Source organism: Mustela erminea, chromosome 6 (assembly GCF_009829155.1).
Source record: "Mustela erminea isolate mMusErm1 chromosome 6, mMusErm1.Pri, whole genome shotgun sequence".
NCBI lineage: Eukaryota > Metazoa > Chordata > Mammalia > Carnivora > Mustelidae > Mustela > Mustela erminea.
In genome coordinates this window covers 120,751,049-120,768,150 of record NC_045619.1, presented here as the reverse complement: position 1 = coordinate 120,768,150, position 17,102 = coordinate 120,751,049, and the positions used below count along the sequence as shown (strand labels likewise).

At 44.0% G+C, this 17,102-nt stretch overlaps 1 protein-coding gene and 1 long non-coding RNA gene across 5 annotated transcripts in view; one reads left to right on the top strand and one right to left on the bottom strand.

The window, feature by feature from the left end:
• Window positions 1-17,102, top strand: part of RSU1 (Ras suppressor protein 1) — a 192,789-nt gene that overhangs the window by 175,400 nt on the left and 287 nt on the right. For 3 of the 4 annotated variants that reach the window (XM_032349510.1, XM_032349508.1, XM_032349507.1), the window contains one exon: window positions 9,954-10,532. The exons of the other annotated variant lie outside the window; for it this stretch is intronic. In XM_032349510.1, the coding sequence (XP_032205401.1) occupies window positions 9,954-10,039 (86 nt within the window). In that variant the 3' untranslated portion in view covers window positions 10,040-10,532. Of the gene's footprint in view, window positions 1-9,953; window positions 10,533-17,102 lie in introns of those variants that run through there. 4 annotated transcript variants of the gene reach the window in all.
• Window positions 10,571-17,102, bottom strand: part of LOC116594288 — a 30,819-nt gene continuing 24,287 nt past the window's right edge. Inside the window, exon 4 of the long non-coding RNA XR_004287138.1 lies at window positions 10,571-10,656. This is a non-coding gene — a long non-coding RNA (uncharacterized LOC116594288). The remainder of the gene's footprint in view (window positions 10,657-17,102) is intronic.

Below are 17,102 nucleotides of genomic sequence, written 5' to 3'. Positions count from 1 at the left end.
CATGGCGAACCAGTCACACAGGATACCCAGCAAGACAGACAAGGTTCCTGCCCTCTCGGAGTCAGCCTACTGTTAAGGGAGGCAAGAAAGAACAAAGCATCAAGTAAATAAAATAATGATATTGTGACTGTTGGTGTGAAGGAAATGAATGTGGTTAAAGATGGGTCATGTCGGCAAAAGGACTTCTCTCAGGGTTTCACAGAAGTAGGTAAGAGTGATGTGTCAGTCAGGACGCAGCATCCATTTGGTTGCAAGAAACGAAACACTGAGTGGGGATGATTTGGTTATTTTATGCTAAAAATAATCCAGTAATACAGTAGACTTTAGGCATGGTCTAAGGTAAGGGCTCAGTGTCATTGGACCCCATCCCTCTTCATCGTTCAGTTTTGCTCTGTCTGAGCCGGTTTCTCTCCCAGGCAGGCTCTCTTCCCAAGATGTCAACATGGCTGACCGCACACCTGGGCTCCTCACTGAAAAAAATGGAAAACAAAGAATTTCTCTTCCCAGTGGTTTGAGCAGAGATCATAGGTCTTTCTTTAGTTGGCTCCAATTAACCACAGATATGTGTGAACTGGTCATTGGGCTCCCCCAGGCAAAGGGAACGGTTTCAGATTGAGCCGGGTTTAGACACTGAAGCCAAGGCAGTGTAGCCATTCACTCTGAGGCATGGAATCTCTTTTTGGGCGTCCATACCCTCATCTGTAAGATGGAGATGGTGATCGTGCTTGTCTCTGGGATACCACGAGAAGAGCACTCCAGGCAGAGCAGATGGCAAGCATAAACCTCAGAAGTGGGCAGGGGCCTGACGTGTTTGCCCCTGTGGTGGGGGCCGGGAATGTGGAGGGGAAAGGTGGAGAGGGGAGAGAGCTGGCAGGTGCAGCCCAGAGTGGGAAGGGTTGGGGCAGCCAACCATGTTTGTGTTCTCCGCTTCCTCTTAGAGACGTGACGCTGGCTGGACATGCACAGACGCGCAGGACTCCCAGCCTGGGTCCTCACCACCTTCGGGGTGCTTGGGGGAGTGGTGTTTCGATGCCCACTGCCAGCATTTACCCCATTGTTTGTACCGCTGACCAAGACCACACTTGTGAGGGACAGAATCTCTCTCCAGCTTTGCTAATTCCTTCGGTGAGCTTACTGCCCAGACCCACTGGTCTTGGGGTTAATCTGGTGTTACTCGGGGTGACATTTCATGTTGGTGCTTTGATCCATTTTGTGTTGGTGGTATCATAAGCAGGAAGGTCTTATTGCCTTTCAAGTCACGGTTTTGGGTGGTGCCTCACTCTTGCCTCAACTGAACTAATCTCTCCAGTCAAGGCAGGATGTGAAATTTAAAGTAGGTTATATAATCTCAACAAGTAATTTATGGTTATGTGGTATTAATATCCAGCTGTCTGTGTTAAGGGATCCGTTAGAGAATTACTTTATTATGTAACTTTTGAGAGCCAGATTCAATTTAGTGAATTTTAATACTAATTTTTTTAAGAATAATTTTTGAAGGGGGCATGTTGCCCAGATAAGAATCCCTCACTCCCTTGTATTTATGTTGAAGTTTGTCCGAGTATGTTTCAGCATACACACATGTGTATGGCCGGATGTCTCTTTTTTTAATCTCTGTAAATGTTAAGTACTAGATCAAAAAATAATTCTTTTCATAAAAAAATATTCAGGCCAGGTATGAAGTCTATTAAGGAAACTTGTTTGGGAAACTTACAAAGGCCCTTAGACTTGTTTCCTCTTGCCTTCTACTTTATTCTGGAAATTGCAACATTTAGCACTTCACAGTTTAATTTAAAAGGATTACCCATTTTCTTAAATGCTTAAGCAGGGAAGCAAGTTGCAGTTATTGATTTTTCTCTGCATGTATTCGGTGAAAGCTGGATTTGCTCCCTCCCCAGGGAACCTACCCCCTGAACTGCATGCTTGCCGGTGACAGCTCGGACCTCTGATACATAACCAAAGACCTTGCCTAATATCCTTGCAACTGCTCGGGGAATTTTTATTAAGTGAAAGCGTCATTAGAGTAGACAGGATGATGAAGTTTAATGAGCATCTTTTGTGCATGAGATGGTTAGTTTTGCTCTGCCAGAATCCTCATTTTTTCCCCTCCAATGGGATAGTGAGCCTAGAATGTATGGGGTATCTTAAAATCTGCTTTATATTTCACATTTTTTTAGAGCTTAATATCTGTCTTAGGCCATCTGCAAATTCCTTTTGGCTATCTCCACGGATTTCAAAATGCGTGTTTATACTTCGCGCTATGCTGTGTGTTGGGGTTGCAGAGGGACGAGGGTTGTAATGGAGAAAAAACGGGAAGGACACAGACCGCTGTTAGTGAGCCACACAGAACCATCTCTTGGAGGTTTGGTCTCAAAAAATCATTGCCTATTGAATTAATGAGATTTCTCCCGGGAATATGGTAACTATTAATTTTTTTTTTCTTCTTTAAGAGTCAGCAGTTTCTGTGCCTAAGGTTCTGTCACCAGCCCCTCATAGCTGCTAGATAGGATAAATAAAGATACTGCAAAATGCTTATTAATAATCTAGGCTTCACACTTTGTCTACAGATTTATTTGTGGAGATTTTAAATTTAGCGTCCCACCATAAGATTACAGATTATAAACAGAATTATTTCTCTCCATTATTGTCACTGGCCGTATAACTTGGATTTTCAGATTGGTGCTTTTCTTGGTCTGTATAAGGACTTGCCATGGAAACACCCAAAACAACAGGAGGGAGGCATCTGACATGAGCAAATGACTTAAGAACAGCATATTGTTCCTCTCACATACCTGGCGTTCTGAAACACAATATTTACACGGCACACCACGTGCTTCTTGCTGTGCCTCGAGTATCCAGGCTACAGAATATGGGAACTCTGCAGTCCGACCCTCAAGAAAATGGGAGGCTTATGGAAAAGATAAATCTGAGAGATCTAAATTAGATGGGAGACCAGATAATTTAGTGCATTAAGAGTTCAAACTTGGGGGGCACCTGGGTGGCTCTGTTGGTTAAGCGTCTGCCTTTGGCTCAGGTTGTGATCCCGGGGTCTTGAGACCAAGTCCTGCATGCGACACCCTGCTCGGCAAGGAGCCTCCTTCTCCCTCTCTCTCTGCCCCTCCCAGGCCTGTGCTCTTGCCTCTCTGTGTCAAATAAATAAATAAAAAAATTTTTTTTTGAAGTTTGAACTTGGGGGTAATTGCCTGGGTTTGATCTGGGTCTAAACTTTTCGAAGAGCCCATCTTCCCTGGGTTGTTGTGACCATGAAGGCCGAATGTCTGGTGGCCGTCACGTGGTATGTCATTACCACAGCCCTCTGCCGGGCCTTCAGAATACCAGACTGAGAGCAGGAACCCGTGTATCTTCAAGGACTTACTGGCGAAATCCTGATAAATCTCACGGTGTTTTGTGAAGACAGAAATTGGGGCAGGGGGCCGAAAGCCCTGAAAAGCCTAAAAATACACATGGGATCCGAATTGCGGAACGGGACCCAGGCAGGCATTCCAGACCAGTAGTTAATACAGATCAGCAAGAAACAGACCGAAAGGAGTGCTGCCTGCAGGAAGAGCTAATTCCAGGGCCCAGATCAATTTAGCACCTTTCATTTTCCAGACGCATGGTGGAGCCCAAGCCGGCCTGACTGCCAGAGTGAGGTAGAGAGCGTGCCCGTATTCCCATGTTCCAGGGACGGTAACAGATCTTCTGGAAAGAGAGAGGACTCTGAGGTTCATCAGATGCTGGGTGGCAGAGCTCACCCTCAGGTGGTCTTGACTGTCCGTCGCACTGCCTTCCTCCAGACCAACCTTCCTGCGCTCAGGTGTGCTAGAGATCAGAGAGGATGTGGCTGAGTTCAGCGTCACGTGGCATGTTCTGTGGCCGCTTCGTGTCACCTGCCAGGCTAGGTCCCTGACCAGGTGAGCAGGGGTGTAGGACACATTGGAGGAGGGAAGGGACCCATTACAATAATCTAATGACCATGCGTTGGGGAGAAAAAGAGCAGTTAAATCATAGGTTGATGAAAATCAGAATAATCACCATAAAATGAATGAGTCCATTGAGTTATGACCCTTTTGAGAAGCTATTGGAAGCTGTGTTCTCCTCCTGCCAAAAAAACCACCTAGAGCTCTGCTTGGAGGTTCAGATACTTGGTCCCAAGCTAAGAATTTCAGAGAAAGCACCAAGGCTTATTTACGTGATCACCCAAAAAAGAAGGAGATGTCCAAATGACTTCTGTGCTTCGATCCTTGAGGTCTGGAGACCTGGAGGGACAGACCTCCGGAAGTCAGGGTAGGAAACTGTTCTGTGCTTTGGTTGGGTTTAAGAGCTCAGTGGCCAAGTAGGAATAAGACACCAGTAGAGGCTGACAATGGCGGTGGCTTGGGGGAGGGGGGTACGGGGACGTGCGTACTGAAGCCGCAGTTAGACATCTTCTCTAGGGAAGAGAAAACAAGGATAAAAACGAACATAAGGGCTGAAGAAGTGTCCAGAGGAGAGTCCAAGAACCAAAATGGCACACTGTAGCCACGAGAGGGAGTTGTCACGAGAGGGCCCACTGTGGTCTTCTGCTGCAGCCCTGGAGGGGTTGAGGGTCTGTAAGAGGGCTTAGGATCCAAAAGAAATGAGAAGACTCCAGTGGGCTCTTTTCCCCCACAATGAAAATGCCGGTATTCAGTACAGTTTAGATGGCAGTAATAGAAGAGCATGCAGAGCCCACTCCTTAAGATGAGTCGCAGACTGTGTTCTGATTCCGGTGGGCTGGCCTTTGTTGCTGCGGTCCCGCTGTCGGTGGGCACGACTGTTCCATTGCTTCGGGTGGCCCGTGTGCAGGCTGCTTTAACCGGATGTGTCTGAAGTGTTCAGTCAGATGACCCCGGCTGCCCATGGAGCCGTTTCACAGGGAGTCCTCCAGGGGTGGTCGTCAGCAGGAATTCAGCGGGCGGCTGCTCCGCACAGGGCCCGCTCCCTCGCAGGTGAGAACAGAGAGCCCCGGGAGGGGGCTGAGTGGCTCCGGCTCGCTCTTCAGACTCCTGTGTGTAATGGAACCTTTCCTGTCACTTTGGATCATTCTTTGGTGGTTTTTTCCACTCCTTAATCATCTTTCAGTTACTCTCTGTCCACCCCCCATGGTGGGGGAGAGGAGTGTTCCTAAGACTCTAGGGCTTGAACATTTTGTCCCCCAGCGGCTGCTGCCCTATTAGTGACCTTGAACCTGGCTCCCTTTGTCACCACTCAAGCTGGTAGCCCAGTTTCAGTGCCCACGGGAAGCCTCCTCCCTCCGAAGGTGCATAGTGGCAGGGTCACACTCCTGGCTCTGTTGTGTGCTCAAACGCAACACGTCAGGTGGAAAGATGTTGGTCAGCTTAGCCTGAGTCTTGGACCTGTGCGAGAGCTCAGAGATGCCCACTGCCATGCTGGAAGGTCTGCTCTGTCCCTGCACAGACAAGACCTTTTCTGTGTCTGGGTTGGTCTTTGCCCAGGCCCCGCGAGGTATGAACCGGAGTGTTCATCATCAGGTTGCAGATGGGGGTTTTGACTGTGGCTAGTGAGCCGCTTGCCCGAAGAAGTCACATGTCATTGAGGGCGAGCAGGGTGCCGGAAGGCAGAGGGGAGCGAAGTCCCAGGACTGTTGTCAGGGGATCCCCAGGGCAGGGTGCCGCCTGGGCAGGGCACTAAGGAGACATGCTGGTCTGGGCAGTGCCTTGTGCCAGGGTCCGAGGGGTGGTTAGGATTTTCCCAGGTGGACAAGGTGGAAGGGGCAGGTGGAGCCGGAGAAGCTGCCTTCGCTAAGGCCGATGGGAAGATATGTCATACGGGAAGGGATGTGGGGTCAGGAGGGCAGAAGCCATCCTGAAGGCTGGGCCTGTGTTAATTAGACATGTTTCTTATTTTCAGTCTCTTTTGCTGTTTTGACATCTTGGAGGTCTTGCTGGCTGGGGAGAGACTGCCCTTTCCAGGCCAAGCTCAGTTCCTAGAGAGAGCAACCAACTTAGCTGCCAGATTGTCTTTGACACATAAACCAAACAATCCAAAGCCAACCCCTGGACCACCTCCTTCATGGAACTCACACAGAACAAGCTGGTATTTCCCTTGCCCTAAACGACCCCAGGGCCAGGTCCCATACAACTGGAGACCACCCTGATACCTTGAGCACCTGGAAATTATTCCAACTGTCCAACCCGAAATTCACCCAAACCCACCCATTCCTTCCCATGAAACCATGGGAAGGGTCCTGCTCCCTGCTTCGTTCCTTCCCGATCCTCACTGACCCTGGCACTTCCCCAGTGACCATGTGTATGGTATGGCATGCCCCGTCCTCTTGGGAAAATTCTTTTGGTGGCATTGGCCTCTTCATGTCTCACTTAGGTCACCTCTAGAAGTTAAATCCTGGGTACATTCAAAACACAGGCCAGGGTGTGAGCTTCAGAGAATGGGGGCGATCGGGGACCATCCAGTCCAGCAGGAGTAGAGAGGAGACACTTTGCTCACCTGTTTCCTCTTCTCGTAGAAGCAGAACCCATTTTTCCTCTGGGGCACACCTTGTCCTCTTTGTAACTTAGTTTTCCTTCTTTCCAATGACCTGCTCCCCCCAGCAAGTCTCCCATTTTTCTTCCACTGAAAGTAAGCACACACCTCACTTCTAGGCTGCCCTCTCAGGCCCAGAAAGGTCCATTTAACTGCATTAGTTTCCTGTTGTTATAACAAAGTACCGTGAGCTTGGTGCCTGCAAACAAAGCAGATAGGTCCTCTTACAGTTCTGGAGGTCAGAAGTCTGAAATCAAGGTGTCCGCAGGGTTGTGTCCTTCCGGAAGCTCTGGGGGAGAATGCCCTTCCTTGCCCTTCCAGTTCCCAGAGGCTGCCTGCATTTCTTTCTGGGAGCTCCTTTCCTCCATCTTCAAGTCCAGCAGTGTAACGTGTTCAGACCTCTCTGACTCTGACCTTCCGTGTGAAGGTCAGAAGACTCTTGTGATTACATTGAGCCCACCCAGAAAATGCAGGCTAGTCTTCCCAGCCCCAGATCCTTAGTTAATCACCTCCACAGAGTCCCTGTATGACACAAGACGTTCACAGGTTTCAGGATTCAAAGCGTCAGTATTTGGGGGAGCCATTATTCTGCCTACCACACTGACTTACCAAATGGAAAGGCCATGCCTAATCCGTGGTGGAGCAAGGAATGGAACCCCGGACTTCGGACCCTCAGATACTTTGTCATTACTGCTCTGTCCCAGTGAAGTCTCCCTGTGGGCACGGCCACCAGCACAGCCGGAGGAGTCGGGGGCCAGGCGGAGGACACAGCAGCACCCCTGTGTCGCCAGTGACTCACTGAGGAAGTGGGGGCATGCATTTAGCTCTGCCTTAGTTGCTTTCTTCAAAGAGGATTAAAACCTTTCTCCCAGAGATGCTTGGGCATTTGGCATTGATAGAAAATACCATGTTATTTTTTTTTTTTTCCAAAGGAAAAAGCCCTAAGGAAGGAATCATGTAATTATCTTTATTAAATCCCACCAGCTACAATCCACGTCAGTCGTGTTTTTCCATAAGCATTTGCTGACCACTTCCAGTAGATGAACCAGGTACTAGGCTGTTTAACCACTGAAGCCACCATACTCAGAACACAGCATCGTTTTTTTTACAAAGGGAGAAACTGAGGCACGGCAAGCAAGAGATGTGGGGGATGCCATTCCTTTGCCCAGAGTCCACAGCTATTCAATTGTGAAAGGAGGATTTAAACATCAAGCTCAAGGATGCTCTGTCTGATCTGGCCCCGTGTAGTGACTTGCTCTATAACCCCAGGAGGTCCAGGCGCAGTGGGGTCTGACTGTAAAAAAGGCAGATTTTTGGAACATTGGAACATTCTAGTTCCTGCCTAACAAAAGGAGCCTTGCTGAGTTGCAAACCGCTTTTGCACCCCCTTCTGAGATGACTTTGCTGGGTCACCACAGTCAGGCCCAACGAAACCCCCACCTCTTCCTGGAAGCCCTCCGTGCCCACCTTGGCTCTTACTCCTTCAGGACATGACACGTGTGCCCTTGTCACATCTCCTTTTCCCTCCTCTGGACATCTTCTTTGTTGTCACTCTTGCCCGATTCGCCAGCTCACGCACTACGGAGCTGTACTCCTGCAGGTTTCTGTGACCCTTAAAAGTTGAATGCTGTCTGAGTAAGAAGAGGGATTTTTTTTTTTTTCCCTTCCTGGGGCAGAGAGGAGAGGTACATGAGGCCGGAAGGGAGCCAGGCGTGCACAACCCAGAGTCAGGCCTTTGCTGTGTGCGGGGCCAGAGGAGCTTGGAGCGCTGAGGCCTCTGGGGACAGCACTCTGCTGTGTGAGCGTGAAGAAAGCTGTGTCCTAGGAGGAGGGGAGGGGTCGGGGCTCCTAGAGGAAGAAGTATGTTTCTGGATATGTGTTGCTAAAGCTGAGGAATGTGGCAGAGGAGTCTACTTTTGCTGCTACTTGAACCTGTTTGATGCCTCCTACCTGTCTGATGCTGCAGGCGGAGGCTGGGGGTCCCCCAGATACTGGAGGACAGTCTTGCCATCATAAGATCCTTAATCACCTCTGCAGAGGCCCTTTTGCTGTTGAGGGAGATTGTCCCAAGGTCCTGGGATTGGGACAGGGACGTTAGTGGGGTTGGGGAAGCAAGAGGAGGACAGTCATTTCACTGAAATGACCCCTGTGCCCAAACCAGTGGTTCCTTTCCTGGGATCCAGGGCCCCTGGGTGTCCATGACATAGACAGCAGGGGGCTCAGTGGCCCTTTTTGAAGTGGAGGGGAGAGGGGCCTTAGGTGGATTTAAAGAGCCTCTTAAATGGGGAGACAGTCCCGGACCCCTTTACCTGGAGACATTCCCAGCCCCAGACCCTGCATTCTAAGCTCCGAGGGGCAGAAACCCACCTTCAAGACCACTCGTAGCCCTTCTGGGGGAGACACTTGGAAGCCTCTGCAGAAGACAGACCACACTATGACCTATCACTGCTCCCTCATTACTCGGTCTGTTGGCCAGCTGTGTGTGTGAGGTCCGTCCTTGGGCCTGGCAACTGCGGTGTCCGTGTCCTCAGGAGCATCCCCTGGGACACCTTGCACTGGGAGGTCAGCCTTGGTGTCCTCCCCCATTTACACGGCACAAGGCAGTGGCCACAAGCAGATCACGCTCTTCTCTGGAGGAGCGGAGGCACGCCCCGGGCTCTCTCTGGGACACACTTCCATCCATAAGGGGAGTTAAGGTTGAACTGTATTTATTTGAGGGTGGCTTTTAATTTTCTTTAATCAGAATTACTCATAAATTATCAATTAATTACTATCTGCTGTTGAGTTCAATCCTCTCCGCCACAAATGAGCGACGCTCTGCGACGAATGCCATCCACTGTAATTGTAGGGTACTTTGTCAACATTTAATCAACGGTCCTTATTAACGTGGCATTGATGTGTGGCCGCCGTCCCAGCGCTATCAATCACGAGTGAGCAGCCAAAGCAGGCTCGGACACCATTGCTCTCTGTCACATTATCCAGCCCCAGGGCTCTGCCGGCCAGGCACGATGTTCACTTTTCACTAAATGGACACTGTCTCTTCAGTGCGACCCAGTTTTTGTCATTGTCGACTTCAACACTCACAGCCGTTGGAGCTTCAGTCCAGAGCAGCTGGGCTCGGCAGCACTGGTTCTCACAGCCCCAGGTCCCTATTCCTTTGGTGTTTCCACCCTCGGCCCATTGAGTGTGAAATTGCAGGATACTTGTCCAGAACTGACCTACCTCACAGTGTACTCTGTGCGTGCGCACGCGTGTGCGTAAGAGAATTGTACATTCTGAAATAAAATGACCTGGACCAAGCAGAAGTGATCTTTTAGTTTTCTTTGTCTTCCTGAATATTCCTGGAGATTAGTCTGTTCTCTAAAGCCCTCCCAATAAAAGGTGGTCCTGTGTTAGCAAGGTGGATCTCACCGTTTCTCCCTCTCTCTTTTCAGCCTCTACGGCAGACACATGCAAGCAAACCCAGAACCGCCGAAGAAAAATAATGACAAATCGAAAAAGATCAGCCGGAAACCCCTGACAGCCAAGAACAAATAAAGGGTTGGCATGGGCTGAACTTCTGGTTGCTTCTCTCATTATGACTTCTATTCTCTGTTACTGTATTCCACAAATAAATACCGTGTGTATGTGTTGTTGTTATTTTTCCCTCTTTCTAGCACTTATCACTTTACCTTTTAAATGCTTTTGGTAGGTGGTAGATTTTTTATAAATTCTTAAAACCATTTCCATTTGTTTGCTTAAAAATACCACAGGCAGGAAACAAAGCTCTAATTCAACTGCAAATTCCATAGCAGGCACAGAGTTCAGTCCCTTGAATAGACGTTCACAAAGTTGCGTATTATCAAAAGAATAATTAAAACCATGTGATCGCTTAAATGTCACAGTTAACACCATTCACTCTTCTGTTTATTCATACAAGTCATTATTTTGCTCTGTTAAAAGTTTTCTGTAACCATCGAGATGTTATGTTAAATAGCAAATAATTTTTAATAAAATCTTAAATTTGTATCACATGTCGCCTCTTGAATAAAGAATGGCCTGATCTTAGGGTGTGCACATCTTCGTTTATTTTCTTAACCCCTAAACGATCATCCCATCCGAACTGTATTGGCTGTAGATGGTAAACTCTAGAACGTTCTGGGAAAGAAATGCAAAATTACATCAGAATTGGTTTCTTCTCGCATTGATTTGTCAGGTTGGATTTTTTTTCCCCCCTTTGAAGACTGTTTCTAAATTAGGAAGGAGCAGAAAAACAAATCTCTGGGAGACTCTGCCAAAGGATTTTGGAAAGCAGCACTTCTTAGCTGAAGAAATGGTGACTTCTGCCAGCGGCTGGTAGACAAAAGTTGTGAAACGGAGAGAGAAAAACTCAGGGATGTTTCTTGTCACTGCAGCAGATCTGCTCAGAGCAGAGCACCCTCCCGCGTGACTCTGGTGGTGCCAACGGGGTTGTGTGAACGTGCACACCCAGCCCCACTCCCAGGGAAGAAACTGCAGCTGCAGAGTCATTAAACAAGCAATTGTGTAGCATCTGTGATAGGCAGCTTTGTTCTTACCAACAGTAATATGGATGTGAGTGAAAATAAACCCAAGCAGCATCCTTGCGCTAAGAGGGCTGCCAACACCCAGCGCCTCGAAACAAAAGGAGAGTGAAGACGTAACCCTCTCAGATTGTGGCGTGTCTACCCCGTCTCCCCTCCCTTCTGTTTCACAGTGGAACCCCCCAAGAACCAGGATCCCCTAGGACATGGAAAAAACCAGAATCAAAACACAACCAGAAAAAAAAAAAATCCAGATTTACGTGGGAGACGGACTTTGCATTTGAATCAGAGAGACCACTGATCAAGATCAGGATCTACGCTCACTGTTTCTGGAAAACTTCTTGGTACACCATTCCTGTGGGCGAAGGAATTCCCCGGTACCATCTCCTCTTTGGAGTTAGGGTCGACTTAAGCTTTCTAGGGGCAGTCTTTCCCTCAGCCTGAATTTTTTTCAGTTGTTTTTTTAGCTCGTAAAATTGCAGAAAGATGAACAATGCCTCTGCTGTTGTTGATTGGAAACTGAGCGAGCAACAAAGCATTAGTAAAAATATCATGATAACTCCTAGGAATCATTTCTGTAAAAGATGAAACCTCTCGATAGAAATACGGGCAATACACGTAAATTTGCAGAGAGGAAATATCTCTAAGGAACATGAAAAAAAAAAACATCCAAACTCACCAGTAATCAAAAAAAATACAAATCAGACCAAAAATAAATAACGTGTAACAATGAGATATGTGCAATCTCTAAGAAACATGAAAAAACATCCAAACTCACCAGTAATCAAAAAAAATACAAATCAGACCAAAATAAATACGTGTAACAATGAGATATGTGCAAATATTTTTTTTAAAGGCGTAGTTAGTGGTGGGGAGGAAGATGAGATAAATGTTCTTATATGCTGCTATTGGGAATATAAATTTCTCTCCAGGAAGGTGGTAGCAATTTGACATACGTAGCAAAACCTTAAAATTGTGTACTCCAACCCAGAAGTTTTATTTCTAGGAATTTATCCTGAGGACATTATCGGAGATGCACACAAAGAGCTATATTTGAAAATTACCTTACTGCTTTTTACACAGTGGAAACACGGACAAAAGTAAATGCCTACCCATGGAAGAAGGGTTAACAGCAGTGCATTCCCATGACAAACTTTTATGAAGACGTTAAAACTTACAAACAGTATCTAAGGGCAAAGGGAAATAATGCTATCCTCAAGTAAGAAAGTAAAATTTAAAGAACTATATGGTCCTAACAGTGTAAAAAGGAAATGATGTTTATAATATGTATATGCAGAAAAATTAAATGGACCAGGATTTTTTTGGCTGATAAATTATCTCTCTGTGGTTGGGTTAAGATTGTTTTTAATTTTAAAAAAATTTCTAATTTTTATTATTTTTTAATTATTAATTTTTTAATTTTAATTCCAGTGTGGTTAACATAGAGTGTTGTATTAGTTTAAAGTGTTAACGATGTAGTGATTCAACAATTCTGTACATTACCTAGTGCTCATCTGGATAAGTGTACTCTTAATCCCCTTCACCAATTGTTTTTAATTTTAAACACTTTTTCTCTAAATTTTCTGTAGTGATTATGTGTACTTCCGTAATCAAAAAATATTAAATACTTGTTTTCAAAATGAAATGGGTACAGTTAGCAATCTAGAAAATAATGTATATTTGTATTCAAGCATAATATAAAATCTTAGGGTATTTTTTTTCTTTGTCATTAAAGTGGGTTTTTTGCGTGTTCTCATACACTTTTTGGTTGCTTGGTACCCTGATTAATGTTTTATCCACAGTTCATTATTACCAAGTTTTACTGAGATATAATTGACATACAGCACTGTGTAATTTTCAAGTATACAGCATCGTGAATTGACTCATATATTGTGAAGTGATTACCGCAGTAATTCAACATCCATCATCTCATATCGATAAAAAAAGTTTTCTCTTTGTGATGAGAACTCAGGATTTACTCTTAACTTTCAAATATAGCATAGAGCAGTGTTAACCAGAGCCATGATGTTGTACCTTACATGCTCAGGACTTAGTGATCTTATCACTGGAAGTTCGTACCTTTTGACCATCTCATCCACTTCCCACCCCCATGCCCGCCCCTGGCAACCTCAGATCTGATCTGCTTTCCTATGAGTTTGGTTTGGTTCTGTTTTTTAGATTTCACAAGTAAATGAGATCATAGAGTGTTTCTGTTTTCTCTGACTAATTTCACCTAACATAATGCCCTCAAGATCCATCCATGTTGTCACAAATGGCAAGGTTCTTTTTTATGGCTGAGAACTTCCAATATAGTAGTATTGCCGTGTGTATATATATGTGTGTGTGTCAGGTCTTCTCTGTCCATTTATCTATCAGCGGACACTTGGGTTACTTTCACGTCTTGGCTCTTCTAAGTAATGCCCCTGTGAACAAGGGGATGCAGATAGCTCTTCAACATAGTGTTTTCATTTTCTTTGGATATATTCCTGGAAGGAGAATTGATGGATATATGGTAGTTCTCTTTTTAATTTTTTGAGGAACCTCCGTACTGTTTTCCATAGTAGCTGCACCCATTTATATTCCCACCAGCAGTGCACAATGGTTTCCTCTGTATCCTTGCCAGTGTTCGGTATCTCTTACCTTTTGGGGGATAGCTATTCTACCAGGTGTGAGATGATATTGTGCTTTTGATTTGTATTTCTCTACTGGGTAAGCATTTTTCATTTGTTGGCCATTTGTGTAACTTCTTCAGAAAAATGTCTCTTCGGGTTCTTTGCCCATTTTGTAATTGTATTTTTTTTTCCCTCTTGAGTTGTATGGACTATTTATATATTTTGGATTTTAACAGATACAGAATTTGCAAATATGTTTTCCTATTCTGTAGGTTGTCTTTTAATTTTGTTGATCATCTCCTATGCTGTGCAGAAGTGTTTTAGTTGGATGTAATTCCATTTACGTATTTTTAATTTTGTGGCTTGTGCTTTAGGTGTCCTATCCAAAAAATCATCGCCAAAGCCCAAGTCAGGAAGCTTTTTCCTGTATTTTCTTCTAGGAGTTTCAAGGTTTCTTGCCTTACATTTAAGTCCTTAGTTCTTTTTGAGTAGTGTAAGATAGGGGTCTAGTTTATTCTCTCACATGTGAATCTCCAGTTTTCCCAGCTCCATTTACTGAAGAGAACATCTCTTCCCTACTGGATGTGCTTGGCTTTCTTGTCAAATATCAGTTGACGTATATGCGTAGGTTCATTTTTGGGCTCTTGATTATGTAATACTGGTCTGTGTATCTGTTTTTATGTTAGCACCATACTGTTTTGATTACTACAGCTTTATAATACATTTGAAGTCAGGATATATGTTATCTCCCACTTTTTTGTTCTTAGGATTGCTTTAGCTATTGGGGTCTTTTGTGGTTCCATACATGTTTTGGGATTTTTTTTTACTGCGTGTGTAAAACTGTGATTGGAATCCTGATAGGGATTGCATTGAATCTGTGGATGGCTTTTGGTAGTATGGACGTTTCAACAATAAAAATTCTTTCAGTCTGTGAACATGAGATAGATACCTTTATGTTTATCTCTGTCTTCTTAGATTTTTTTCTTCAATGTTTTATAGTTTTCAGAGTTGAAATGTTCATACCCTTAGTTAAATGTATTCCTTGGTATTCTTTTTGATGTTATTGTAAATGGGATCAATATCTTTTTCTCAGAAAGTTTGTTAGAGTATGGAAACACGGCTGATTTTGCATGTTAGTTTTATATCCTGCAACTTTACTGAATTCATTGATTAGAACTAACAGTATTTCGGATGAGTTTTTAAGGTTTTCTATATAGAAATCCCTGTCATCTATGAAAAGAGCCAGTTTTACTTCTTCCTTCTCAGTATTGATGCCTTTTCTTTCTTTTGCTTGATTGCTCTGTCTAGGACTTTCAGTACTGTGTTGAATATGAATGGTAAGAGTGAGTACACCTGACTTGTTCTTAACCTTAGAGAAAAAGTTTTTAACCCTCTACCACTGAGTATGGTGTTAGCTGTAGTCTTTTCATATATGACCTTTATTAATAAGTATGTTCTTTCTATGCCTAGTTGAGTTTTTACCATGATTGCATGTTGAGTCTTGTCAAATACTTTCTATGTCTATTGAGATGATTATGTTTTTTCTTTCATTTTAATAATATATATTTATGGGTTTGTGTATGTCGAACCATCCTTGCATCCCAGCAATAAAGCCCACTTGATCACAGTGAATGAGCCTTTTAATGTGCTGCTGAATTTAGTATTTGCTAGTATTTTATTGAGAATTTTTTCATCCATATTCAGCCAGAGATACGTTTTCTTCTAGTGTCCTTTTTGGCTTTGTTTACAGGGTGTTGCTGGCCTAATAAAATGAGTTTGGGAGTGCTGCCTCCTCTACAAATTTTTTGTTAAAGAGTTTGAGAAGGATTGATGTTAATTCTTTGTTTGGTAAAATTTACCAGTGAAGCCATCAGGTCTTGGACTTTTGTGAGATTTTTGATTACTGTTCGATCTAGCTAGTAATTGTTCTCTTTAGGTTTTCTATTTCTTCCTGATTCATTCTTGGTACATTGCATTTTTCTGAGAATTTTCTCATTCCTTCTACGTTGTCTAATTTTTGTTGGCATATATTTCATAGTAGCTCCTTATGATCTTTTATATTCCTGTGGCTTCAGTTGTAATGTCTCTTTCATTTACAGTTTTGCTGATTTGGGTTCTTTGGTTTTTCCTGGTTATCTAGCTACAGGTTTGTCAAATGTATCTTTTCAAAGAACCAACTCTAGGTGGTTGTTGTTGTTGTTTTGTTTTGTTTTTAAACTGTAAGTTTATTTTTTCTATTGCTCTCTTGTTCTGTATTTCATGTATTTCTGCTCTGATCTTTATTATTTCCTTTCTTCTGCTAACTTTGGGGTAACTCTTCCTTTTCTAGTTCTTTGAGGTATTGAGTTAGGTGCTTTTTTGGAGCTCTTTCTCAATGTAGGCATTTATTGCTATGTACTTCCTCATATAACTGATTTTGCTGCATTTCATAAATGTTGGTATGTGATGTTTCCATTTTCATTTGTCTCAAAATACTTTATTTCCCCTTTGACCCATCAATTGTTTAGGAGGGTGTTGTTTAATTTCCATTTATATAGGAGTTTCCCAGTATTTCTTCTGTTATTTCTAGTTTATGTTTTACCATTTCTAGTTTTACCATTATGGTCAGAGAAGATAATTGGTATGATTTTAGTCTTCTTTAATTTGCTAAGACTTGAGGTTTTTTGGTTGCCTAACACATGGTGTAGCCTGAAAATGTTCCCTGTGCACTTAGGAAGAATGTGTACTCTGCTATTGACTGATAAAATGTTCTGTATATGTTTGTTAGGTTCATTTGGTTTATAATATTGTTCAAGCCTGCTGTTAACCTTATTGATTCTGTCTGAAGGATCTATCCATTGTTGAGTGCAGTATTAAAATCCCCAAATATTACTGTATTGCTCTTTCCTTTCCCTTTCAGCTCTGTCAGTTTTTGCTCTGTATGTTTAGGTCTTCTGTTGTAGGGTGCGTAAAAGATGTTTGCATTTGTTAAATCTTTGGGATAGATTGATCCCTTTATAATTTTATAGTGGACTTTTTTTTCCCCTCTTTTTACCATTTTTAGTTTAAAGTCAATTTTGTCTCCTCTTGGGTTTTTTCTCTGGCGTCTTGTGCAGGAACAGTTGTTGTTGGGAAGGGAGCAGTGTCAGGAACAATCTATGTTGCCATCTTGGTGATGTCAGTCTCTCCAAAAGGTAGCTTTTTAACAAAAAATAACCTGACCTTTTTAGAGCAATGATGAGATCATTGTCCCTGGGAAATGCCGTGCAGTCTCTCAAGCTCGCCTCTACTCTAGTGCTTTAAAGCCTGTATGGGAACCCATGGTTACGTTTTTCATTCTTTGTTGGAAGCATTCTTCCTTCGACTTCTCTTTATGTAAGACACTGACTGGCCTTGCCCGTGGGCTGGAGACCTTGGAGAGCGTGCGAAAGAGTTCTGTTATGTGATTGCA